At 37.6% G+C, this 21,746-nt stretch overlaps 1 protein-coding gene across 12 annotated transcripts in view; it reads left to right on the top strand.

The window, feature by feature from the left end:
• RNF111 (ring finger protein 111) overlaps nucleotides 1–20,995 on the top strand; it is a 121,193-nt gene extending 100,198 nt beyond the window's left edge. For 6 of the 12 annotated variants that reach the window (XM_033189942.1, XM_033189939.1, XM_033189937.1 and 3 more), the window contains 7 exons: nucleotides 5,011–5,359; nucleotides 8,156–8,308; nucleotides 9,721–9,847; nucleotides 13,833–13,925; nucleotides 15,202–15,297; nucleotides 16,648–16,775; nucleotides 19,351–20,995. In XM_033189942.1, coding sequence (XP_033045833.1) covers nucleotides 5,011–5,359; nucleotides 8,156–8,308; nucleotides 9,721–9,847; nucleotides 13,833–13,925; nucleotides 15,202–15,297; nucleotides 16,648–16,775; nucleotides 19,351–19,468 — 1,064 coding nt within the window. In that variant the 3' untranslated portion in view covers nucleotides 19,469–20,995. The remainder of the gene's footprint in view (nucleotides 1–5,010; nucleotides 5,360–8,155; nucleotides 8,309–9,720; nucleotides 9,848–13,832; nucleotides 13,926–15,201; nucleotides 15,298–16,647; nucleotides 16,776–19,350) is intronic. The other 6 variants (XM_033189947.1, XM_033189945.1, XM_033189944.1 and 3 more) reach the window with 5 other exon arrangements.
• Nucleotides 20,996–21,746: the final 751 nt, after the last annotated feature.

Genomic DNA, 21,746 nt, shown 5'->3' with positions numbered 1-21,746 from the left:
ATGAACCAGGAAGTCAGCAAGGAAATTTGTGTTTTGTTCTGATTACATGGCAAGGGGTAATTTTCAGTTATATGTCTTCTTGGATTTTTTTCTTCTACTCCAGTCATTTAAAAAAATCTGCATCCTGCAGACACAGCTGGGATCAACCCAGAATGTATACAGTGAAACTGGTAATATATTATTTACCTTCTCAGTAATGCAACTTAAAATTTAAAGTATAAATTGGAAAACAGATTTAGAAACAGTTTTTACAAAACGTTGACCAGTGGGCCCATTCTTTGTATGAGCACCACTGTGATGCACAGCCTATTTTGGAATACTTGATGGTATTCATTTTTAATTGATCATCTTTTATTTGAAATTCAATATGTGTAATTTTCTGCCCTATCCTTTAAAAATAATACACTGAAGCAGTTTATGGGTAAGTTCATTCCTTTCAAAATGTCCTAATAAATGTTTTAGACTCATTTGTTACATTCTAAAACATTCAGACTGTGCAGAGTAATATAAAATGAGAATTTAAAAGCTTCTTCGCACAGCTTACTAATCTTAATATATCAGAGGTAGCAACTGTTGTATAAAAGCTTTTAGAAATTTTCTTTGTACACTTAGATATGTATATGTCTTACCTTTTAAAACTGGGAAATCAAACATATTCTACTTCTTGCCTTTTGTTTTTAAATTTAACAGTATATCTTGATTTTTGCTTATTAGCACATACAAATGAAGCTCATTGGTTTTTAATACCCCCATAAAGTCCATTGTATATTAAATCAGTCTTCTGTTGATGGACATTTAAGTTATTTATGGTTGAGTTTATGTATAGTATAACTTCCTAGAAATGCGATTGCTATGTCAGAGGGATAAGCTTCCAAATAAATACTATTAAGTTTCTCTCCAAGGGACTGCATCAATTTATACACCTCATTAGGGGTGTATTAAAGAGAATGAAGGTAGGAAATTTAAATTGTATTATGTTCTGTTAGAGACATTTTGATAACTTTGTTTTGAGCTTCTTTTCCTGAAGGAGTGTCTGTATTCTCTCCCCAACTCGTCCATGCTTTTAAAAAACATTTCCTGTATGCTTTAGTTCACTTGTGAAACATGTGGTTCTTAAACTTTTTTCATCCAGAATGAACTGGGGGAGACAGTATGGTGTAGTAGAGCACTAGCTTTGGAATTGGGTAGATGTGAGTTGACCTCCCAGCTCTCACTAATTAGCTTAGTGACTTTGGATAAGTTATTTAGTCTCTCTGTCCTTACATTCTTCACACTTGTAAAATGGAAATAATTTCTATTGGCTATAAATTGTGATACCTGGATCCAAATGAATAGTTTGCTGTTTCGTAAGTACATTTATATGTATAACAACAATACTTGTGCAATAAGAATATGTCTCTTCTTGCTTTTGAAAGGTTTATGGTCTTGATGAAGTGATAAAACAACTGTACTTGAAATGCTATTATTTAAAAGTTTTGCTATCTTATTAATAAGATGTATTGAGAAGATACGTAAGGCCTGGTTTGGTAGTATGAACATGTGTTTCCTGCTACTCGAGAGGCTGCTGAGGCAGGGGGATTGCTTGAGCTCAGGAGTTCAAGGTTGCAGTTTGCTGTTATCACACCTGTGAATAATCCTTGTACTCCTGTCTGGACAACATAGTGAGAACCTGTCTCTTAAAAAAAAAAAAAAAAAAAAAGACCAGGCATGGTGGCTCACACCTGTAATCCCAGCAGTTTTGGGGAGGCCAAAGCGGGTGAATCACCAGAGGTCAGGAGTTCGAGACTACTCTAGCCAACCTGGCGAAACCCTATCTCTACTAAAAATACAAAAATTAGCCGGGCATGGTGGCGGGCGCCTGTAATCCCGTCTACTCAGGAGACTGAGGCAAGAGAATTGCTTGAACCCGGGAGACAGAGGTTGCAGTGAGCTGAGATCGCACCACTGCACTCCAGCCTGGGTGACAGAGCGAGTCTCTGTCTCAAAAAAAAAGAGAGAGGTACAGGTAAGGCTACTTATAATTAATCATAAAGCAAATGGTCTACACTGTAAAGCTATAGGAATGTAGTGAGTAAATGTTGGAACAAATCATAATATTACATCTGCAAGTGATATGTTGAATGTCTAGGAAACAGTATCAAGACTTTTTTTTTTTAAACTGTTGGGAACACAAATAGAGGAAGGGAAAAGGTTTTTGGGAATGTAGAATATGTCACTCTTAAAATGATCAGCAACCTATTTTGTTTAGATAAACAGTGAATTAAAGTGATGTCTTAAGAGTAGTTAAATGTACTCATTCTGAAACAAAACTTCTTGTTTTGTAATATTTGTGAATATTGTCTTGCATAATGATTACACAAAGATAACACTTTGAAACTAGAAAAAATGCTGTGAATTTGAGAAAGGATAGTTAACAATCATAAACATAGTGGATTTATTTTTTTTTTTTTTTAACTTTAAAGAGTTTACTTGAGTGAAAGTAAGGACAACTGCCCAGAACAAACTTCTAAGTTGCCGTGGGGTGTGCTGCATTGGGCCTTTCCTACAAGCAAGTTTTTATAGGCAGAAGGGGGCAAGGATGACAAAGTTGTTTGGCATGAATTCTCCTTGGTTTATAGAAATAACATTGATTGGCGGGGTGCGGTGGCTCACATCTGTAATCCCAGCACTTTGGGAGGCCGAGATGGGTGGATCACCTGAGCTCAGGAGTTCGAAACCAGCCTGGCCAACATGGTGAAACCCCATCTCTAAATACAAAAATTAGCCGGGCACGGTGGTAGGTGCCTGTAGTCCCAGCTACTCGGGAGGCTGAGGCAGGAGAATTGCTTGATCACAGGAGGCAGAGGTTGCAGTGAGCTGAGATTGTGCCATTGCACTCCAGCCTGGGTGACAAGAGAGAAACTCCATCAGCAGGGCTCACTGGGGGAGGGCAGAGACCTCTTGTCTGGCCACACAGCTCAGCCCTTGGACCACCTGGTTCCCAAAGAGCCTCCCGCTGCCAATCGCACCGAAGCCCAAGAGGGCGAGCTCGGCTCGAGACCTCTTGCCTCTTGCCTGGGCTGCAACGTGGCCGCAGCTCATTTTTTATGATTAAGAGCTACTGAGCTTTGTGCCTTCTCGAAGAGTAAAGCATTGATTTGAAAACAGTTCGAAAATTGGTTTAAAAATTTGTCTTGCAACTTTTAAAAATTAGATTTGTTGAAAGTTTCCTTTAAGTACATGCAAACAAGGCATACTTTGAAAATATAGTTGAGTTGTGGTTACCTAACTTCTGCCCTTGCTGAATGAATCAAAAGCATTAAAAATGGAAAACTCTTCTGTAATGAAACTAGAGAATGGCTGTTGCTGTATATCAGACTTCCAAGAACATCTTCCAATAAAATGAAATTTGGATTGAAATTTAAGGAAACAAACTTTTTTTTTTTTTTACATGTCAAGTAGATGCACATCTCTAAGAGTAAGGAAGATGTGTATTCCTCAGAGGGATTTTTCAGCAGTCATTTTGAAACATAAAGATGTAGAATGAAGAAATGCGAGGAACCATCTTATTAAGGACTTTACTTCCATATTTATTGGGAAACAAATATGCCTCCTTCATCTTAATGTAGCACAGGGATGATAACATGGGGTAGGGAAAGAGAGAGAGAGAGACAGTTTGGAAAAATGTTTACACCCTATTATGACAGAGCTTCCATATATGCAAAGAATACTTATAAGTCAATAAGAAAAAGGTGAATAATACAATAGGCTAAGCATGTAAATAGATAATTCTGAGAAGAAATACAAGTGGTCAAGAAATAAAAGATTTTTCTCAGACTGGCATTTATTTTAAAAATTTAGTGGTAGTGGGCTGGGCGCAGTAGCTCATGCCTGTAATCCCAGCACTTTGGGAGGCCAAGGCGGGCGGATCACCTGAGGTCAGAAGTTTGAGACCAGCCTGACCATAGAGAAACCCCATCTCTACTAAAATACAAAAAAAATTTTGTATAGGGATGGTGGCGCATCCCTATAATTCCAGCTACTTGGGAGGCAGAGGCAGGAGAATCACTTGAACCTGGGAGGCGGAGGTTGCATTGAGCCGAGATTGCACCATTGCATTCCAGCCTGGGCAATAAGAGTGAAACTTCGTCTCAAAAAAAAAATTTTAGTGGTAGTGTGGGGGTAATCAGGTCTTCTTGTGTACTCTTTTTTTTTTTTTTTTTTTTTTTTTTTGAGATGGAATCTCACTCTGTTGCCCAGGCTGGGGTGCAGTGGTATGTTCTCGGCTCACTGCAACCTCCACTTCCTAGGTGCAAGCAATTCTCCTGCCTCGGCCTCCTGAGTAGCTGGGATTACAGGTGTGCATCACCACGCCCAGCTAATTTTTGTATTTTTAGTAGAGACGGGCCTTCGCCATGTTAGCCAGGCTGGTCTTGGACTCCTGGCCTCAGGTGATTCTGCCCACCTTGGCTTCCCCAAATGCTGGGATTACAGGTGTGAGTCATCGTGCCCGGTCCTTCCTGTGTACTCTTGATGGAAATATTAATTATGGCAACCTTGTGGAAAGGGTATTTTATCAACTGGCATCTAAATTTATTTTTTTCTTTCTGTCCCACAACTACTTACAGCAATTTATGCTACAGAAATGATCTCTATGTATGTGTGTATACATGTATATAAATGAAAGAGTGAGTGCAGGAGGGACCACATACACAGATATTTATCATAGCGTTTGGATTTCTTTTTTATCAGTGGGGATTTTGTCAGTACACTTTGGTGCGTTCATATAATAGAATGTTGTGAAGCTGTGAGTGAAGTTAAATTGTAATATGTATTGACATAAGATATCCAAGATTATTCTAAGAAGGGAGCAAATTGCTTGAGCCGTTGCTTGAATACTTTACTTGATAAAGTATTCATAAAAATAAAATATCTACTAATATCTTTAAAAGTACAATAGGAATGTATAATAGCAATATATGTTCAACTGCATGGTGCCTGTGTAATATACTTGAAATATTTTTCTTGCAGATGCCTCTTTGACAAGGCCACTTCATCATCAAGCTTCTGCCTGCCCGCATTCTCATGGAAATCCCCCTCCTCAGACTCAGCCTCCACCTCAAGTGGATTATGTTATTCCTCATCCCGTACATGCTTTCCATTCTCAAATATCTTCTCATGCAACATCTCATCCTGTGGCACCCCCACCACCAACTCACTTAGCCAGTACAGCTGCACCAATCCCTCAGCATCTTCCTCCTACACACCAGCCAATATCGCACCATATTCCAGCCACAGCACCTCCAGCACAGCGCCTGCATCCTCATGAAGTGATGCAGAGGATGGAAGTTCAAAGGAGGAGGATGATGCAGCATCCAACGTATGTTTCACATTTTTAAAAAGAAAGTCAGGCTTGCTTTTTCTTCTACTTCCATTGATCTTTACAACTCTGAGATCTAACTAGGCATGGTGGCATGCACTTGTAGTCACAGCTGCTTGGGAGGCTGAGCCAGGAAGGTTGCTTGAGCCCAGGAGTTTGAGTCCATGTGGGCAACACAGTGAAATACTGTTTTTTGTTGTTGTTGTTTTCTTTTTTTAAAAAAAGAACAAAGAACAACAACAACAACCAAAAAAAAAAAAAAAACCACGAAGTCTTTAGAAATAATATAACTTGTAACTGTAAGTTGGGTGAGGCTCATGCCTGTAATCCCCAGTTGCTCAGGAGGCTGAGGGAGGAGGATAATTTGAGCCCAGGAGGTCAAAGCTGAGCTATGACTGTGTCACTGCACTCTAGCTTAGGTGATAGAGCAAGACCTTGTCTCCTTTAACAACAATAGAAAACAAAAGATAGGTGGCTGCAGTGACTCCCACCTGTAATTTCAACACTTTGGGAGGGCAAGGCAGGAGGATCACATGAGCCCAGGAGTTTGAGACCAGCTTGGGCAACATAAAGGAGACCTCGTCTCTACAAAAAAAAGAAAGTAGCTGGGCGTAGTGGCATACTCCTGTGGTCCCAGCTACTGGGTAAGCTGAGATGAGAGGATCGCCTGAGCCCAGGGGATCAAGGCTGGAGTGCAGTGGTGTGACCATAGTTCACTGTATCCTTGAACTCCTGTGCTTAAATGATCCTCCCATGATCATGCCACTGCACTGCAGCCTCGGTGACATAGCAAGACCCTGTCTCTCCCTCTCTCCCCAAAAAAGTAACTATACTAAATCCTCAGTTCACTAAGAAATTGATTCTTTGCTAACCAGAATCTTCCCCTGCCTTTTCCTAAATTGTATGTGTTGAAAAAGCAAGTTTATACCAGATTATTTAGTAAAATCTGACCAGTTTTACATGTAACCCAGGGTAATTTCTTTATGCAAACCAATTAAAAAAAATACCCAGACTGGTCTGATGCGAACTAATACTTTGTCTGTTTCTGCAATATCGCATAGTAAAAACCAGTGTTAAAATGGGTGATTCTGAGGAACAAGATCTAAAGATATCAAAGATTTGAATGTTACTAACCAGAGGGAAGAAAAGTATTAATAGAATTTTCAAAACCTGACAGTGAAAATACTGTACTTCAAATTTATGAAAATCCTTTTTTTTTTCTTTTGAGTATTCAGGATCTGATTTTCATATTTAGACAGCAAACTCTATTGGTCTAATTCTGCCTACTGATTTTTGTAAACAAAATTTTATTGGAAAACAGCTGCAGTTTTTCAGTTACAAACAAACTGAAAAAGTGTCTATTGTTTGTGGCTGTTTCCACACTACAAAGACTGAGTAGTTACAACAGAGAACGTATGGCCTGTAGAGCTGAAAAAATTTCCTGTTTTATCCTTCACATAACCTGTTTGCCAAACTGTTGATCTAATTAATGATCCAGCTCTTGTGTAACTTTTTGCTTTAGTTCTGTCATTTAAGATTATATCCCAAATCTCTGGCTGTTGCTGCCTTTTATGTAGAAAATTGCCAGTTTAAGAGTCTTATCCTCCAGTAACTGGCAAAATGTTATTTAGAATAAACATGCAAAATCTGCAAATGTGTTAAAAACTAATGTAAAATTATTAGACTATAAAAATGAATCTTAGCTGGACATGGTGTCACACACCTGTAGTCCCAGCTACTCAGGTGGCTGGGGTGGGAGGATCACTTAAGCCCAGGAGTTCAGGGTTACATTGAGCTATCCTGGAGCAAGAGTCTGCCTCTTAAAAATAAATAAATAAATAAATAAACAAACAAACGAAAAATGAATCCCTGAAATTAGGTTGGTTTTAGTGTCTTCTGTTAACTGAGTTCAGGAAGATAAAATACAGTAAACTGGGATGCAGAATAAAAAGTATGAATGGAGGTTGGGTGCGGTGGCTCTCGCCTGTAATCCCAGCACTTTGGGAGGCCGAGGTGGGCGGATCACAAGGTCAAGAGATGTGACCAGCCTGGCCAACATGGTGAAACCCCACCTCTACTAAAAATACAAAAATTAGCTGGGTGTGGTGGCACGCGCCTGTAGTCCCAGCTACTCGGGAGGCTGAGGCAGGAGAATCCCTTGAACCTGAGAGGCAGAGGTTGCAGTGAGCCCAGATCACCACTGCACTCCAGCCTGGTGACAGAGCTAGACTTCCTCTCAAAAAAAAAAAAAAGTATGAATGGAGCTAAATATAAGTTTCCTAGGTGTGTTAACATGTATTACATGTGTTTTGAAAAAAAAATGCACAAGGTTAACATTTTTGTCTCAAACTTTCGTCCATTAAAATAGTTGAATGTCTTTGCAATATAAGAGTAAATGAAGCAAAATTAAGGTTTCAATTTGTCCTGCTTCAATGTTTATATAAAATAATTTATTTGTGCCTGCAATGTTTGCCTGGGGTATTTAATTTTTAAAAATTTTATTTATTCTTATTCTCCTATTTAAGATATCTCTTGTAAAGAAAGTATACAAGATAATGTTAAAATTACCTTTTTCCTTGTATGATATTTGAATTGGAAGCACTGGAATAAATGAACAATTAGAATTTGTGGAGGAGGTGATGGTTTCTTGATTTCTTAATAATTAAATAATTTTATGTATTTTTATAATGTATTGTTATAAAATTTATTTTATGACTGTAGATGTTTATAGTATTAATACTAGGGTTTTTTTTCTACATTAAGAAAAGAAATAACCAATTATTCAATTATTTCCAGTGGTCTTTTTGTGTTCTGTGTTTCCAGGCGGGCACATGAACGCCCCCCACCCCATCCACATAGGATGCACCCAAACTATGGTCATGGGCATCATATTCATGTGCCTCAGACTATGTCCTCACATCCTCGACAGGCTCCAGAGAGGTCTGCCTGGTCAGTATCTTGTTTAATTTCAAAACAATGCTTCACAGCTTGTGGCAAAACTATTGGAAGAGATGCCTTGTGATTGATTGCTTTGCAGAAGGGTGATGTGGAGAAACCTAATCCCCAGTTTAACTGTGAGACACTGCCTCTGGGCAGATAGCAGTTTGGAGAGGAAAGAATAGGAGCTGGGGCAGGGAACCACATCAAGCAGGAGTAGAACATTTTTTTTTTAGGTATTATTTTATGTGTATTGACAAATAATAATTGTATGTATTTTGGAGGTACTACAACATTATATTTCAATACGTATATACATTGTGGAGTGATCAAATCAGGCTAATAGCATATTTATCACCTCAAATATTGATCATTTCTTTGTGGTGAGAAGATTTAAAATCTTGTCGCAGTTTTGAAATATACGGTACATTATTCTTCACTGTAGTCACCATGCTGTGCAGTAGAATATCAGAACTTACTCCTCCTAGCTGAAGCTTTGTACACATTGACCAGCATCTCCCCTTTCCTCATCCACGACTCCCCACCACCTCCCCAGCCTCTGATACAAACAACATGCTACTCTCTCCTGTGAGTTTAGGTTTTTTAGAGTTCCCATGCAAGTAAGAGGAGTGGACCTTTTTTCCTGTTTGTCAGGGATACCACCAAAGTTAACTCCCTAGACTGATCCTACTTTTCACATCTTCTTTATCTGACCCCCACCTTTGTACTCCAATTTGCTTCACCACCCTCACCTGCCATTGACAAGGGAAATTCAGCCTTCATTCCAATTTTTTTGTGGTCTTTCCTTGATAAATGAGGGCAGATTTTCATTAAATTTTTTTTCTGAATCCATTGTGTATGGGCATTCATTGAGATCTTGAACCACAATGACTTTTGAGGCAGAAAATAAAATGAGAATAAATAAATGAAGATTTAGCATTTAACAGTTTTACCCCTTCTAAAATTTTGTTTGCCCTTCTTTTATAAGATGTAGAAGAGTTTGCTATTCTAATTGTCCTTACTGTCAACAACCAAGAGCTGATACCTAACAAACAAAAACCCAGAGAGCATCTGTAACATTCAGATACACCAAAAAAGTAAATTCTGTGTTGTATGCTCCTCAAGTAGAATCAGGCTTTTAACTTGGAAGGGACCTTTGTAGCCATATGTTTCTTTCCTTTGTAAGTTGTGAAACCAAGTACAAATGCTTTGCTCCTCATTGTCACAAAATGTAAAAATTGAGTTTTCAGTTCTAAAATAAATTTGAAATTATTAGTTAAATATTTTGGGCTAATTTATCTTTCCTCAGCTTTGTAAGTTAAGAAACCTTAGATTACTTTTTTAAGTGTAAACATAACTCCCCATGTCTGTTGATAAGAAAAGAAACCCTAAGGAGGATTACACTGTTCTCATCCTTTTGTCAGGGAACTGGGAATTGAAGCTGGAGTGACTGCAGCTACTTATACACCTGGTGCATTGCATCCTCACTTGGCCCATTATCACGCACCTCCTCGACTTCATCACTTACAATTAGGAGCTCTTCCTTTAATGGTAAAATGGAAAATTTTCAAAATTTTGACATGTTCTAAAAGTTCCTTTTCTAAATATTTTATTGGAAATATTTTACTATATTAGTTATAGGTGTTTTAATAGAATTTGAGAGTAATCTTGTTAGCTAAAAATTGTGCTATAAAAAGTTATTAGATGTATTAACATCTGTGTGTATAATTTGCATCATAAAATGTACTCGTAATGTACAAAATGACAGAAAAGTGTGGGATTTTTTTGTATACCAAGGCACTCTTAATCCACTGTCAGAAGCATACTGTGCTTCAGTTATTTTGCCATAAGTGGTAATAGATCCATTCTGATGCAGTCATACGTTTCTTTTTTCTCTTTTTTTTTTTTTTTTTATCAGAGTCTCATTCTGCCGCCTAGGCTGGAGTACAGTAGTATGATCTCAGCTCACTGCAGCCTCCACCTCCTGGGTTCAAGTGATTGTCCTGCTTCAGCCTCCCAAGTAGCTGGGATTACAGGCAGATGCCAGTATGCCTGGCTAATTTTAGTATAGAGATGGGGTTTCACCATTTGGCCAGGCTGGTCTCAAACTGCTGACTTCAAGTCATCTGCCCACCTCGGCCTCCCAAAGTGCTGGGATTACAGGCTTGAGCCAGGGCACCCAGCCTGATTTTCTAATCTGCAGAAAGATTATACTAATTCTTTACATCTTATTTAAGCAGGTTCAGATTTTTAAAAGTAAGTGCTAAAGAACAAGTTCAGCAAAACATACATTGCGTTAGCTATTTGTATTACATACTTGTTATATAAGTGGTACAGAAAAGGGAATAGTTTTGTGTTGTTGTGGGTAGAGGCACTGCAGGGAAGCTTTCAGAGAAGCTTTCTGGTACATGTGACTTCTAAGCAGACTGGATTTTGGAATGGTGCTCTTGCAGAGGTTACAGCATGTAAAGATGTAGCAAATAGCACAAGCACTGGGAACTCCAAGTAAGCTGTGTTTCTCATTTTAGGAGTGAGGTCAGGCAGCAGTGAGAAATAAAACTGTTCTTTTTTTTTTTTTTTTTTTGAGGCGGAGTCTCGCTCTGTCGCCCGGACTGGAGTGCAGTGGCCGGATCTCAGCTCACTGCAAGCTCCGCCTCCCGGGTTTACGCCATTCTCCTGCCTCAGCCTCCTGAGTAGCTGGGACTACAGGCGCCCGCATCTCGCCCGGCTAGTTTTTGTATTTTTAGTAGAGACGGGGTTTCACCGTGTTAGCCAGGATGGTCTCGATCTCCTGACCTCGCGATCCGCCGTCTCGGCCTCCCAAAGTGCTGGGATTACAGCTTGAGCCACCGCGCCCGGCCGAAATAAAACTGTTCTACCAAGAAACTGGAACTCAGAAACCATTGAAGGGGAAATGTTCTGATCAAATTTATGATTTTAGAGTCATTTAATCAGATTATAGTTAGATCACCTCCTCAGTTATGTGGAAAAATAGATTTAAATGTGGTAAACCAGGTAGGACATTATAGTAGAAGAGGTAAATATTGATGAGTGCCTGAAGGAAAGCAATCGTAGTTGGCATAAAAATGATGAGACACATTTGAGAGATATTTAGGGTTTGGGTGAAGGGGCTAGGTGAGTTAGGTCTTGGATGTACTAAATCTAAATCAAAGTTGAATGTCCAACAGGAAGTTAAGCTTATGATCTGGATTTCCAAAGATATTTGGGTTAAAGATGTGTTTTGATCTCTCAGTATATGGAGGTAATGAATCCATGGAAGAGGATTAGGTTTTCAGGAAAAATGTGCAGAGTGACAAGAGGGTGAAAAAACCTTAGAGAATGACAATACTGTATTTAAATGATAATATGCCTCGCACAAAGGATTCTGAGAACTGGCTTGAAAAGTTGAGAAACAAAGTTAAAATAATATCAGAAAGTAAAGTACCCTTGAACAATGTGGAGGTTGGGTTGCTGACCCTCCTCACAGTTGAAAATCAGAGTATAACTTTTGAGTTCCTAAAACTTTAACTACTAATAGTCTACTGTTGATCGAAAGCCTTACTACTAAAATAAACAGTTGATCAACACATATTTTGTATGTTATACGTACTTGATAATCTACAATAGATAGTGATAGATGACAATAAAGTAGAGAAAAAATGTTAAGAAAATTATAAGGAAGGGAAAATATATTTACTGTTGGTTAAATGAAGGTGGATCATTATAAAGGTCTCCATCCTCATTGTCTTCATGCATTTGGCGTTAGAGTGGTTATTGGTCTTTTGTGTCAGAATGGTTCAGTAATGGTGAGTGATGTAGATGGGGCACCGCTTAGGTTACGGATGGTAAGGAAGTGAAAACATGGAGACAGTGAATATAGACTTCTTGCTTTATAAGCTTGTCTGTGAAAGGAAAGTGAAGGAAAGCCCTGTTTGGTTGGCAATAATTCCAGGATTAGTAGAGAATTTAGGTTTGGATAAACTTAAGGTATTTTTAGGTTTAAGACAGAAAACCATTACAGAGGAATTGTTTGCAGATACTGAAGGGAGGCTTGGTGGGGAGTAGTTAAGTAAGCATGACCCAGGGTGAACAGGTGACGTTAGGAGCAGGTGATAAGGATTGAGTTTGAATAGGAGAAAAGCTTATCCATAAGGGCTGGAGGAATGAGACGAGGGAGGAGAGGCTTTTCAGGGTAAGTGAAGATTTAGATAATTTGGGATGCAGGAGTTCCTTTCTGATTTCTTTGAAGATGTTTAGGAGGTTGGGTTATCTGCTGAGTAGTAATGATCTTGGTTATAAGAAAAGTTGTAAATAAGTTATACGCTATTGAAGGTTAAAAGTTATTGCTTACTTATTTTAAATTGTTTTCCACATATAAAGTGTCTGTTAAAGCTATAAATTCTGCTTAAAGTATGTTGTGATTCATTGTAGGCCAATTAAAAAGTAATGTTGGAGATTTATTTTTAAAGATGGAAGAATGGTGCTGTATCTCAGAATTGCCCTTTCCTAATACTCTCAATATGCGTGGCAGTCATGATCTATACAGTTGCTGCAAACACTGAGTTAGCAAATACGGGAGCCTTGCAAGCCTCTGTTCACAACTAATCAGTGTATAACCTTTTTTATGCATGTTTCTGCTTAAAGACAACTTCAAAAAATATTGTAGAATCGTTGACATTGAACTTATAGCCAACAACACTGTAACTCATACCTGAATGAAACGTATTCTCTCCAAAAGGTGTATCACAGCCTTCTTTGCTTAGGAACACTAGACAGCACTTCAACTTTATGCTTGGGTGCCATTTTAAACAACACAATCACCAACAAAAAGTACAAAACTGAAAAACATGGCACTAAACAGACTGCAAACAAGACACTGGTTTATAGTAGGAGCTCAGATACGGCAGAGCCCTGTTCTACCTTAGCTGAGAACAGAGTTGCATGTTGGGCAACTCCAATTTTTTGTCTCCGGGCATATCCACAAATGACTCTGGAAGCACAAGTGTTGATTATGGGGTTACAAGTAAATTTTAGCCTGTGGGTCAGTTGACACATATGTAATCCATAAATAATGAAGATTGACTATACCTAACAAAAAATTAGAAAACAGTGTTAAAACTTTCCCTAATACAATCAAGCAAAAAAGGCATAGGGTACTTTGGCTGTTAGGAAGCTTAACAGAAGTGAAGTAAAAAACTTATCTTGAAGTGAAATTTTGTTGGAAAATTGTGTGCATTTTTTGTTGTTGTTTTAACAAAGCTCTCTGAAATTGACAGGATCTTAAGACAATTTTACTCTTTTCAAGTTTGAGCTACTAAGAGCATCAGGCTTAAGTTTGGGCATTTTGGAGAGTTAGGTTATACTTTAAAGTTATAAACCTGTGACAGAATGCTTAGTTGGAGTTATGTATTTTTATTGAAGTTGAATTTTATGAGCAGTTGAATTGAAAACATTGAAGGTCTTGAATTATTCAGTGTTAACAGTAAATCACAAGTCTATTCTTAATTGATTTAGCCTATCTCTTCTGTTGAAATAGGTTCCTGATATGGCAGGTTATCCTCACATCCGTTACATTTCATCAGGATTGGATGGAACATCATTCAGAGGTCCTTTCAGGGGCAATTTTGAGGTATGTAATAAAATAAATGAATATGTTTGTCGTAGTATCTTTAATGCAGAGAGAGGATATATACACTATTATACACAATTGTGTAGGACTGCTACAGTGACTGGGAATCACAAGGCAGTAAAATAAGTGATTTTCTGATGTTGCTTCTGGGAGTTACAGAAGTATTTGTAAGTAATATTAATCGTAGGGTCAAAAGTTACCCAAGTATTTAAAGATGAGCCAATGAAAATAATATAGAAGAATATAAAAATGTATTAATATAAATGTCAGATAAATAACTATACCATTAAATGTGATAGGGAACCTAATGTTTTTGACTCAGCTAAATTTTTAAAAAAAACCTAAGTAATTCCCTTTGTAGCTAAATGTCTTGTTTGAATTTTCAGGAAGAACAACTCATTCGAATGTGATTTAAAGTTTGGTTGTGGTTTTTTTTTATTTGTTTGTTGTTTGTTTGTTTTTTAGACGGAGTCTTGCTCTGTCACCCAGACTGAAGTGCAGTTGCGCAATCTCAGCTCACTGCAACCTCCGCCTCCTGGGTTCAAGCGATTCTCCTGCCTCAGCCTCCTGAGTAGCTGGGATTACAGGCGCCCGCCACCACAGCCGGCTAATTTTTGTATTTTTAGTAGAGACAGGGTTTCGCCATGTTGGCCAGGCTGCTCTCGAACTCCTGACCTCAAGTGATCCACCCACCTTGGCCTCCCAAAGTACTGGGATTACAGGCGCAAGCCACTGCACCCGGCCCCTGTTGTGTTTTTTTTATGTCAGTTTGGAAGTTGGAGTCAGTGTGACTTAGAACTATTGTTGATTTGGTTCCTTCATTTACTAGAATGATTTCATCTTCTCCATGCATACATACATACTGACTCATGTAGTACCATGTGGTAACATTGTTGTAATTTATAAAGATAACTTTTGCTGTACCATTTCAGTTGGCTGAGGAAAACATTATAAACAACTCTTTGCCTTACTATGTATGAGAAACATTAAGCCAGGCATGGTGGCTCGCACCTGTAATCTCAGCACTTTGGGAGGCCGATGTGGGAGGATCACTTGAAGCCAGGAGTTTGAGACCAGCCTGGACAACATATAAACTTTTATGTATATACTTATATATAAGTATATAAATAACCAGTTGTCATACGTAAATTTTTTTGAACACTGTATTTATATTGCAAGTTTCTAAGTATGGAAGTTTATTTCTCTTACAATGTTGACAATACTGTTCAAGGAATAATCATCTTGGCTTTTACCACTCACTATTTTTCACTTTCAGGAACTGATTCATTTGGAAGAAAGATTAGGAAATGTCAATCGTGGAGCATCCCAGGGGACAATTGAAAGATGTACATATCCACATAAATATAAGAAGGTAAGAATTTATTCAGTGAAGCTTCTAGAGTGTTACTGAAATGCATAAATGTGATACATGCCTTTTTTGAATTTGTAGATTCTAGCAATGACATTTTTATTGAAGTAATGCAGACATATTGTTTAAAAATTTTGGAAAGTATAAAAAATATATACTCTGCAGTTGCTTACTCTGCGGACCCTAGTCCTTCTTCCCAGAAGTGAAATCATAGTTAAGGATTTAGATATTCTTCCAGATACTTTTTAGCATTTTCTAATAATGTACATATGTATATATATTTTTTGTCTACTTGAAAAAAAAAAAAAGGTAACCACATAGTTTGCAGATTGCCTTTCATGCCATATCAGCTCCCACAGATCATCCTTATTATTTTTAATAGCTTATACAGAATTGCATCATATGGCAGTACTGTATTTTTTTTAACTAGCAATTTATTTTGACGGACATTTTATTGATGTATATTTCTTACACTCTACCCTTAGTTGCTTGTATAGCATTGTTACAGAGTAGACGTGTTAAATACGTGTCTTAAAGCAAACACTGCTGAATACCAACGGTCCCCAACCTTTTTGGCACCAGGGACCAGTTTCCATGGAAGACAATTTTTCGTGGATAGGTGGCAGAGGGGTAGTTTCAGAATGAGACTATTCCACCTCAGATAATCAGGCATTAGATTCTCCTAAGGAGCACGCAACCTAGATCCCTCACATGCGCAGTTTACAACAGGTTGTAAGAGAATCTAATGCTGCCGCTGATCTGACAGGATGCAGAGCTCCGGCAGTGATGCTTGCTCACCTGCCACTCACCTCCTGCTGTGCACCCGGGTACTGGTTTGCAGCCCAGGGGTTGGAGACTCCTTTATACTATGTAGAGAATAATCATAAAGTGTGAAAATTACTATTCTTTGTATTTTTCATCTGTTTTCAAAGAGTATTGAGGTATTACTAGTACATTCAAGTTTTCAACTGTCCAAGCTAAATACTGTAACTAATGTTAATTTAAATGGATGTTATTTGAAACATTCAAATAAACTAGTAAAATAAAACTTATTTGTCTATGCTCATGGTAGGATAAAAATAGTTTATTTTGTTTATCATTCTCATTGTGGATTAAAAGTAATAGCTTTCAAGTGAATGAGTTTCTGTTAAATTTGATTTTGCTTTTGATCCCAATTATTAGAGGATCTTAAAAATATACTTAATTGATGATAGTCACTTAATTAATCCATTTATTTATGACAGTCTTGCCTGGGAAAAAAGTGCGGGTGAATATGTGGTTTTGTTTTGTTTTGTTTTTCAAATAAACACAGACATTACTCAGTTGTTCAATAATGTCATCTCTACTAATAAGGTAACAACTGATTGGTTCTCACAGAGGAAACTGCACTGCAAACAAGATGGGGAAGAAGGGACTGAGGAAGACACAGAGGAAAAATGTACTATCTGTTTGTCTATTTTAGAGGAAGGTGAAGATGTGAGGTAACTAGAAATTAATTATCTAAAATCCATTGTCAAAACTGTACATGGGATTTTATTTGAAAAGTAAATTACACCAGGCATGATGGCTCACACCTGTAATCCCAGCACTTTTTGAGGCCAAGGCCAGAGGCTCTCTTGAGACCAGGAGTTCGAGGCCAACCTGGGCAACATAACAAGACTCTGTTTCTACAAAAAAGAAAAATAGTACAATTATTTGCATGTGATGGTGTGCACCTGCAGTCCCAGCTACTCAGGAGGCTAAGGCAGGAGGATGACTCAAGCCTAGGAGTTTGAGGCTACAGTTGAGCTTTGAGCACATCACACTGCACTCCAGCTTGGGCAATAGAGTGAGACCCTGTCTCTTAAAAAAAAGGATAAAAGTAAACTGGAAACCAAATAAAGATTACTTTTGGCATATACTGTTACCAATCTCTCCATAAGAGCCCTGGAGTTAGTAGGATGTTACATACTACTAACTCCTTTTAACCTACCTATTAAACGGTAGCACAATATTAAGTATATATAACAATTATTCCATGAAAACAGTATTACTCACCTTTAATCTGTTATGTACTGGTAGAACTGGCTTCATCTAGTGAGTGAAACAATAAAAGATTAAAGTCTCTATGTTACCAATGTGGGAGTGGGAAGTATACTGCTTATTTTAGGGCCACACAAGGTTTGGCCAGGGAAATTTTGTAGTCAAAATTGTCTTCTGTAAATCTTGTAGAAATGAGAATTTGAGAGGTTTTGGAGGTCCTAGAAAGTTATTATGTGTTCTTCAAAACTTGAAACAGATCCAGATTAGCCTTATGCAGTTTGTTTTACAGCATCTTTTTTTTTTTTTTTCTTTTTTCTTTTCTGGGAGATGGTCTCTTCCTGTTGCCCAGGCTGGAGTGCTGGGGAGCAATCTCAGCTCACTACAACCTCCACCTCCTGAGGTGAAGCGCTCCACCTGCCTCAGCCTCCCAAAGTGCTGGGATTACAGGCATAAGCCACGGCACTCGGCTATAGCGTCTTTTATAAACTGGTTTTGTCCTAAAATTTCTTCTAAACTAGTAGGACTATTCCCTTCTTGCACCTTTGTTGTTTAGCAAATGTTAGTATGTTAACCCTAATATTAATTTTAGGCATTTTATTTGTATAATCGCTTAAGTAATTGTTTTCTTCCTATTCTTTTTTAAAATGTTAACATAATGCCATATGAAACAGGTTCTATATCATATGTAACAGAACCGTGTAGTAATATTATTGCCCTAATTTATAAGGATAATTTTGTCATACCTCTTCAGTTGGCTGAGAAAAAAATTATTGTCTACCATATGACAAATAAGGTTATTTGCACATGGTATTTCTAATGAAGGTTTATAAATTTGGAACTTAATGCTTTTACAGTATTGACAATACTGTTCAAGGAATAATTGGGAAACTTTTTAAAGCTACTATTTTAAGAAGATATTAGGAAATCTGAAAAGTGTATAAAAACTCTTTAACGAGGCTGGGCACGGTGGCTCAAGCCCGTAATCCCAGCACTTTGGGAAGCTGAGACGGGTGGATTACGAGGTCAGGAGATCGAGACCTTCCTGGCTAACACAGTGAAACCCCGTCTCTACTAAAAAATACAAAAAACTAGCCCGGCGAGGTGGCAGGCGCCTGTAGTCCCAGCTACTCGGGAGGCTGAGGCAGGAGAATGGCGTAAACCCGGGAGGCGGAGCTTGCAGTGAGCTGAGATCCGGCCACTGCACTCCAGCCTGGGCGACAGAGCGAGACTCCGTCTCAAAAAAAAAACAAAAAAAAAAACTCTTTAACAGTTGCTAGAAGTGAAAATGGACACAAGTCAGTAACTTTTATCCCACTGTTAACACTCAGAATTAATGTTACCCTATCTTGCTTGGAGGCTTTATTTCTCAATTTGTAATTGGTAATTTGGCATGATGTAAACAAACTAAAATCATTACATCTCCTTTTAACCTACCTGTTAAACAGTAGCACAGTATTGAGTGTATATAACAATTATTCCATGAAAACAGTATTATTCACTTTTAATCAGTTATGTACTTAAGTTTATGTATAAAGATTATACTAAGACATTTCTTAGTGAGGAAATTGTGGTTACTATATATTTGTCACATGAATTCTAATGTTTTTGAGAGAGAATTAAATGAGGTAATAAATATATAATTGAGATAATATGTATTTTTAAAGGGCATTACAAATACAGTGATGATTTGATATTTAAAAATATATTTGCAATATTATGTGACAGGTAACACACTAGTAACTCCAGGGCATTGGCATCTCTTGTACCAAAACAAAACTGGAATAATTGCCAGTGTAATTTGTCTTCTTACAGTTTTTAAGATTTTATATAATTTGATCCTGTAGCTTTGAAAGTTGATTATCTTGATCATTTATATATTATATTGCCCAGAGTGCTAATTTAATCTGTCTTTTATAGAAGAGAAAGATGCTTAGTAACTTCAAAACATTATTGAATTATTACATATATAATTTGTTTACTATGTGCAATTATCATAAAATTAATTTTTGCTTTTTGTTTTCTTGCCAATAATAGACGTCTTCCATGTATGCACCTTTTCCACCAAGTGTGTGTTGACCAGTGGTTGATTACCAATAAGAAGTGCCCCATATGCAGAGTGGACATTGAGGCCCAGCTCCCAAGTGAAAGTTGACACCATGTTTCAGAACTCTTGCCCTCCCTCTCATTCCCATCCTTCCTGGTACTGCAGTCAACCAAAGATGGCATGACTTACCTGCGCAGATTTGGAAGCATTGAACTTAGAGTGCTGGCTCTGCTATATGGTACAACTAATGCTAGACCTACAGTTTATGTATACAGTTGATTTTCATGTATTTATAAAAGCTTTTTTTTCTAGATTTGACATTTTTCTGTATCATTTTACTGTATTTTTGCATGGTTCCTTGTATTGCATTTCTTTGCACATATTATGGGCTTGTGACCCTAAACTTGCAGGCAAGATTAGCTGCTTTAGTAAGTAGAATTTTGTGGTCTTTTTGTTTTTTACATAGTACCAAGCCTAGATAATTATGAATTTTTTATCCATTACTAACCTTTAATTTAATCAATCATGTACTTTAGTTTAATGTATAAAGATCCTCTAGAAAATGATAATATTGTGTATTAAGACATTCCTTAATTAGGACAAAATGGCTGCTGTATATTTACTATATGGAGTTCTGAGTTAAATACCATCCTTAATACTGGGAACAGAATACAACCCATATTAAATCAGATGCAGGTGGTAGTCACATCACCAGAGTGATCAGTATAAATTTTCTTGGTGTATCGTTTTCCTTTCAACACAGTGCAGATAGGAGTTGAATATTGATATCCTACATTTAGACTGCTGTTCTGATTGCATTTATCTTTTTCCTACATCATTTAGAATTTTATTTCCCTGATTCAGTTTTTGCTGCTGTGAAACAGCTCTGATGAACACTAAATATTAATTTCAGTTAGCTAGATTGTACATACTTGCAGATTTAACAAAATTTTAGGGAAATTGAAAAAGACATGTAGAATTTGTTGTCTTCTGCTAAGCACGAAAAGTTAAGATATCTGCTTACACTGATTTTGTAGACACATTAAGTCAAGATTTGGAATTTAAGTCATTGGCAGGTATCTGTGCATTCATAGAACTTCTAAAGGTCCCAGGATCACTTTTAAGGGATTTTTATTAAAGATAAATAAAGTCAGCTGAATCTACATGTCTCTTGTTTTATTTCTCTCTAAACTTGAAAACAGTAAATCTGCAGATACTGTGAGGCACAAATTATACTGTCAACCTACTGTTGCTATGGTTATATACTCCCACTTCATACATTACCAAGAGTCGATCACTGATTTAAAATTTTTAATTTCTATAGTTAAGATTTACTGCATAATATAGAATATAAAGTTAAGTTAACATACTAACATTTCTCCTTTGGAGGAAGTTTTAATCTACTTCAGGATGCATATTATTATCAAGATACTTTCATATACAGGATAGCCTAATTTTATTTGTTTAAATATGCTTAATATGCCCCAGATTGCAAATGCATCCAGTCAGTAATATGACTGTCTGTATGTGGAGGACATGTTCCCATGGATCATATGTGAAGATGTCAATAAGCTTGCATTAAGCCACCTGCTTTGTAAGTGGATTGATTAATAAATAACTTATATTTCTATTGTCTTTGTGTTTCATAATTAGTTTTTATAAAAACAGTTTACATTAAACATCTCAGAATTCAAAAATAGTGATCTCACTCAAATTGACATTTGCATAATTTGACATTTATGTTCGTTCAGTTATGACTACTTGCCCTTTTCTTCATATTAGTAAATGTTACACTGTCATAGTTGTCATTGTTAACGTGCTTCAACATAGTATGTGTGTAGATGGACGATGGATTTAAAGAGCATACCTTACGATTAAACCGAGGTTATAGGAGGTCAGGGGAGAGTGAAGGACTGAGTGACCTATGGCTGCCATCTTACTGGGGAAAAGAGCAAGTAGCTTGGCTTCCTTTAAGTAAGTAGCCTGTAATGGATGTAGTACTTTGCCACTGGAATACCCCAGGTCTGTGCCAAGGGATTGAAGAAGTATAAGATGGGAGAACTGTATGTCATGGAGTCCTCTTGATGTTCCCCCAAATACAAGTAAAGCACAGGTGGATTTCTCTATTTTTTCTTTCTTTCTTTTTTTTTTTTTTTTTTTGAGACGGAGTCTCGCTCTGTCGCCCGGGCTGGAGTGCAGTGGCCGGATCTCAGCTCACTGCAAGCTCCGCCTCCCGGGTTTACGCCATTCTCCTGCCTCAGCCTCCCGAGTAGCTGGGACTACAGGCACCCGCCACCTCGCCTGGCTAGATTTTTGTATTTTTTTAGTAGAGACGAGGTTTCACCGTGTTAGCCAGGATGGTCTCGATCTCCTGACCTCGTGATCC

This window comes from Trachypithecus francoisi, unplaced genomic scaffold (genome assembly GCF_009764315.1).
Source record: "Trachypithecus francoisi isolate TF-2019V2 unplaced genomic scaffold, Tfra_2.0 Lachesis_group3, whole genome shotgun sequence".
NCBI lineage: Eukaryota > Metazoa > Chordata > Mammalia > Primates > Cercopithecidae > Trachypithecus > Trachypithecus francoisi.
Note: the sequence above shows the minus strand (reverse complement) of the source record. Positions and strands in the feature narration are given on the sequence as shown.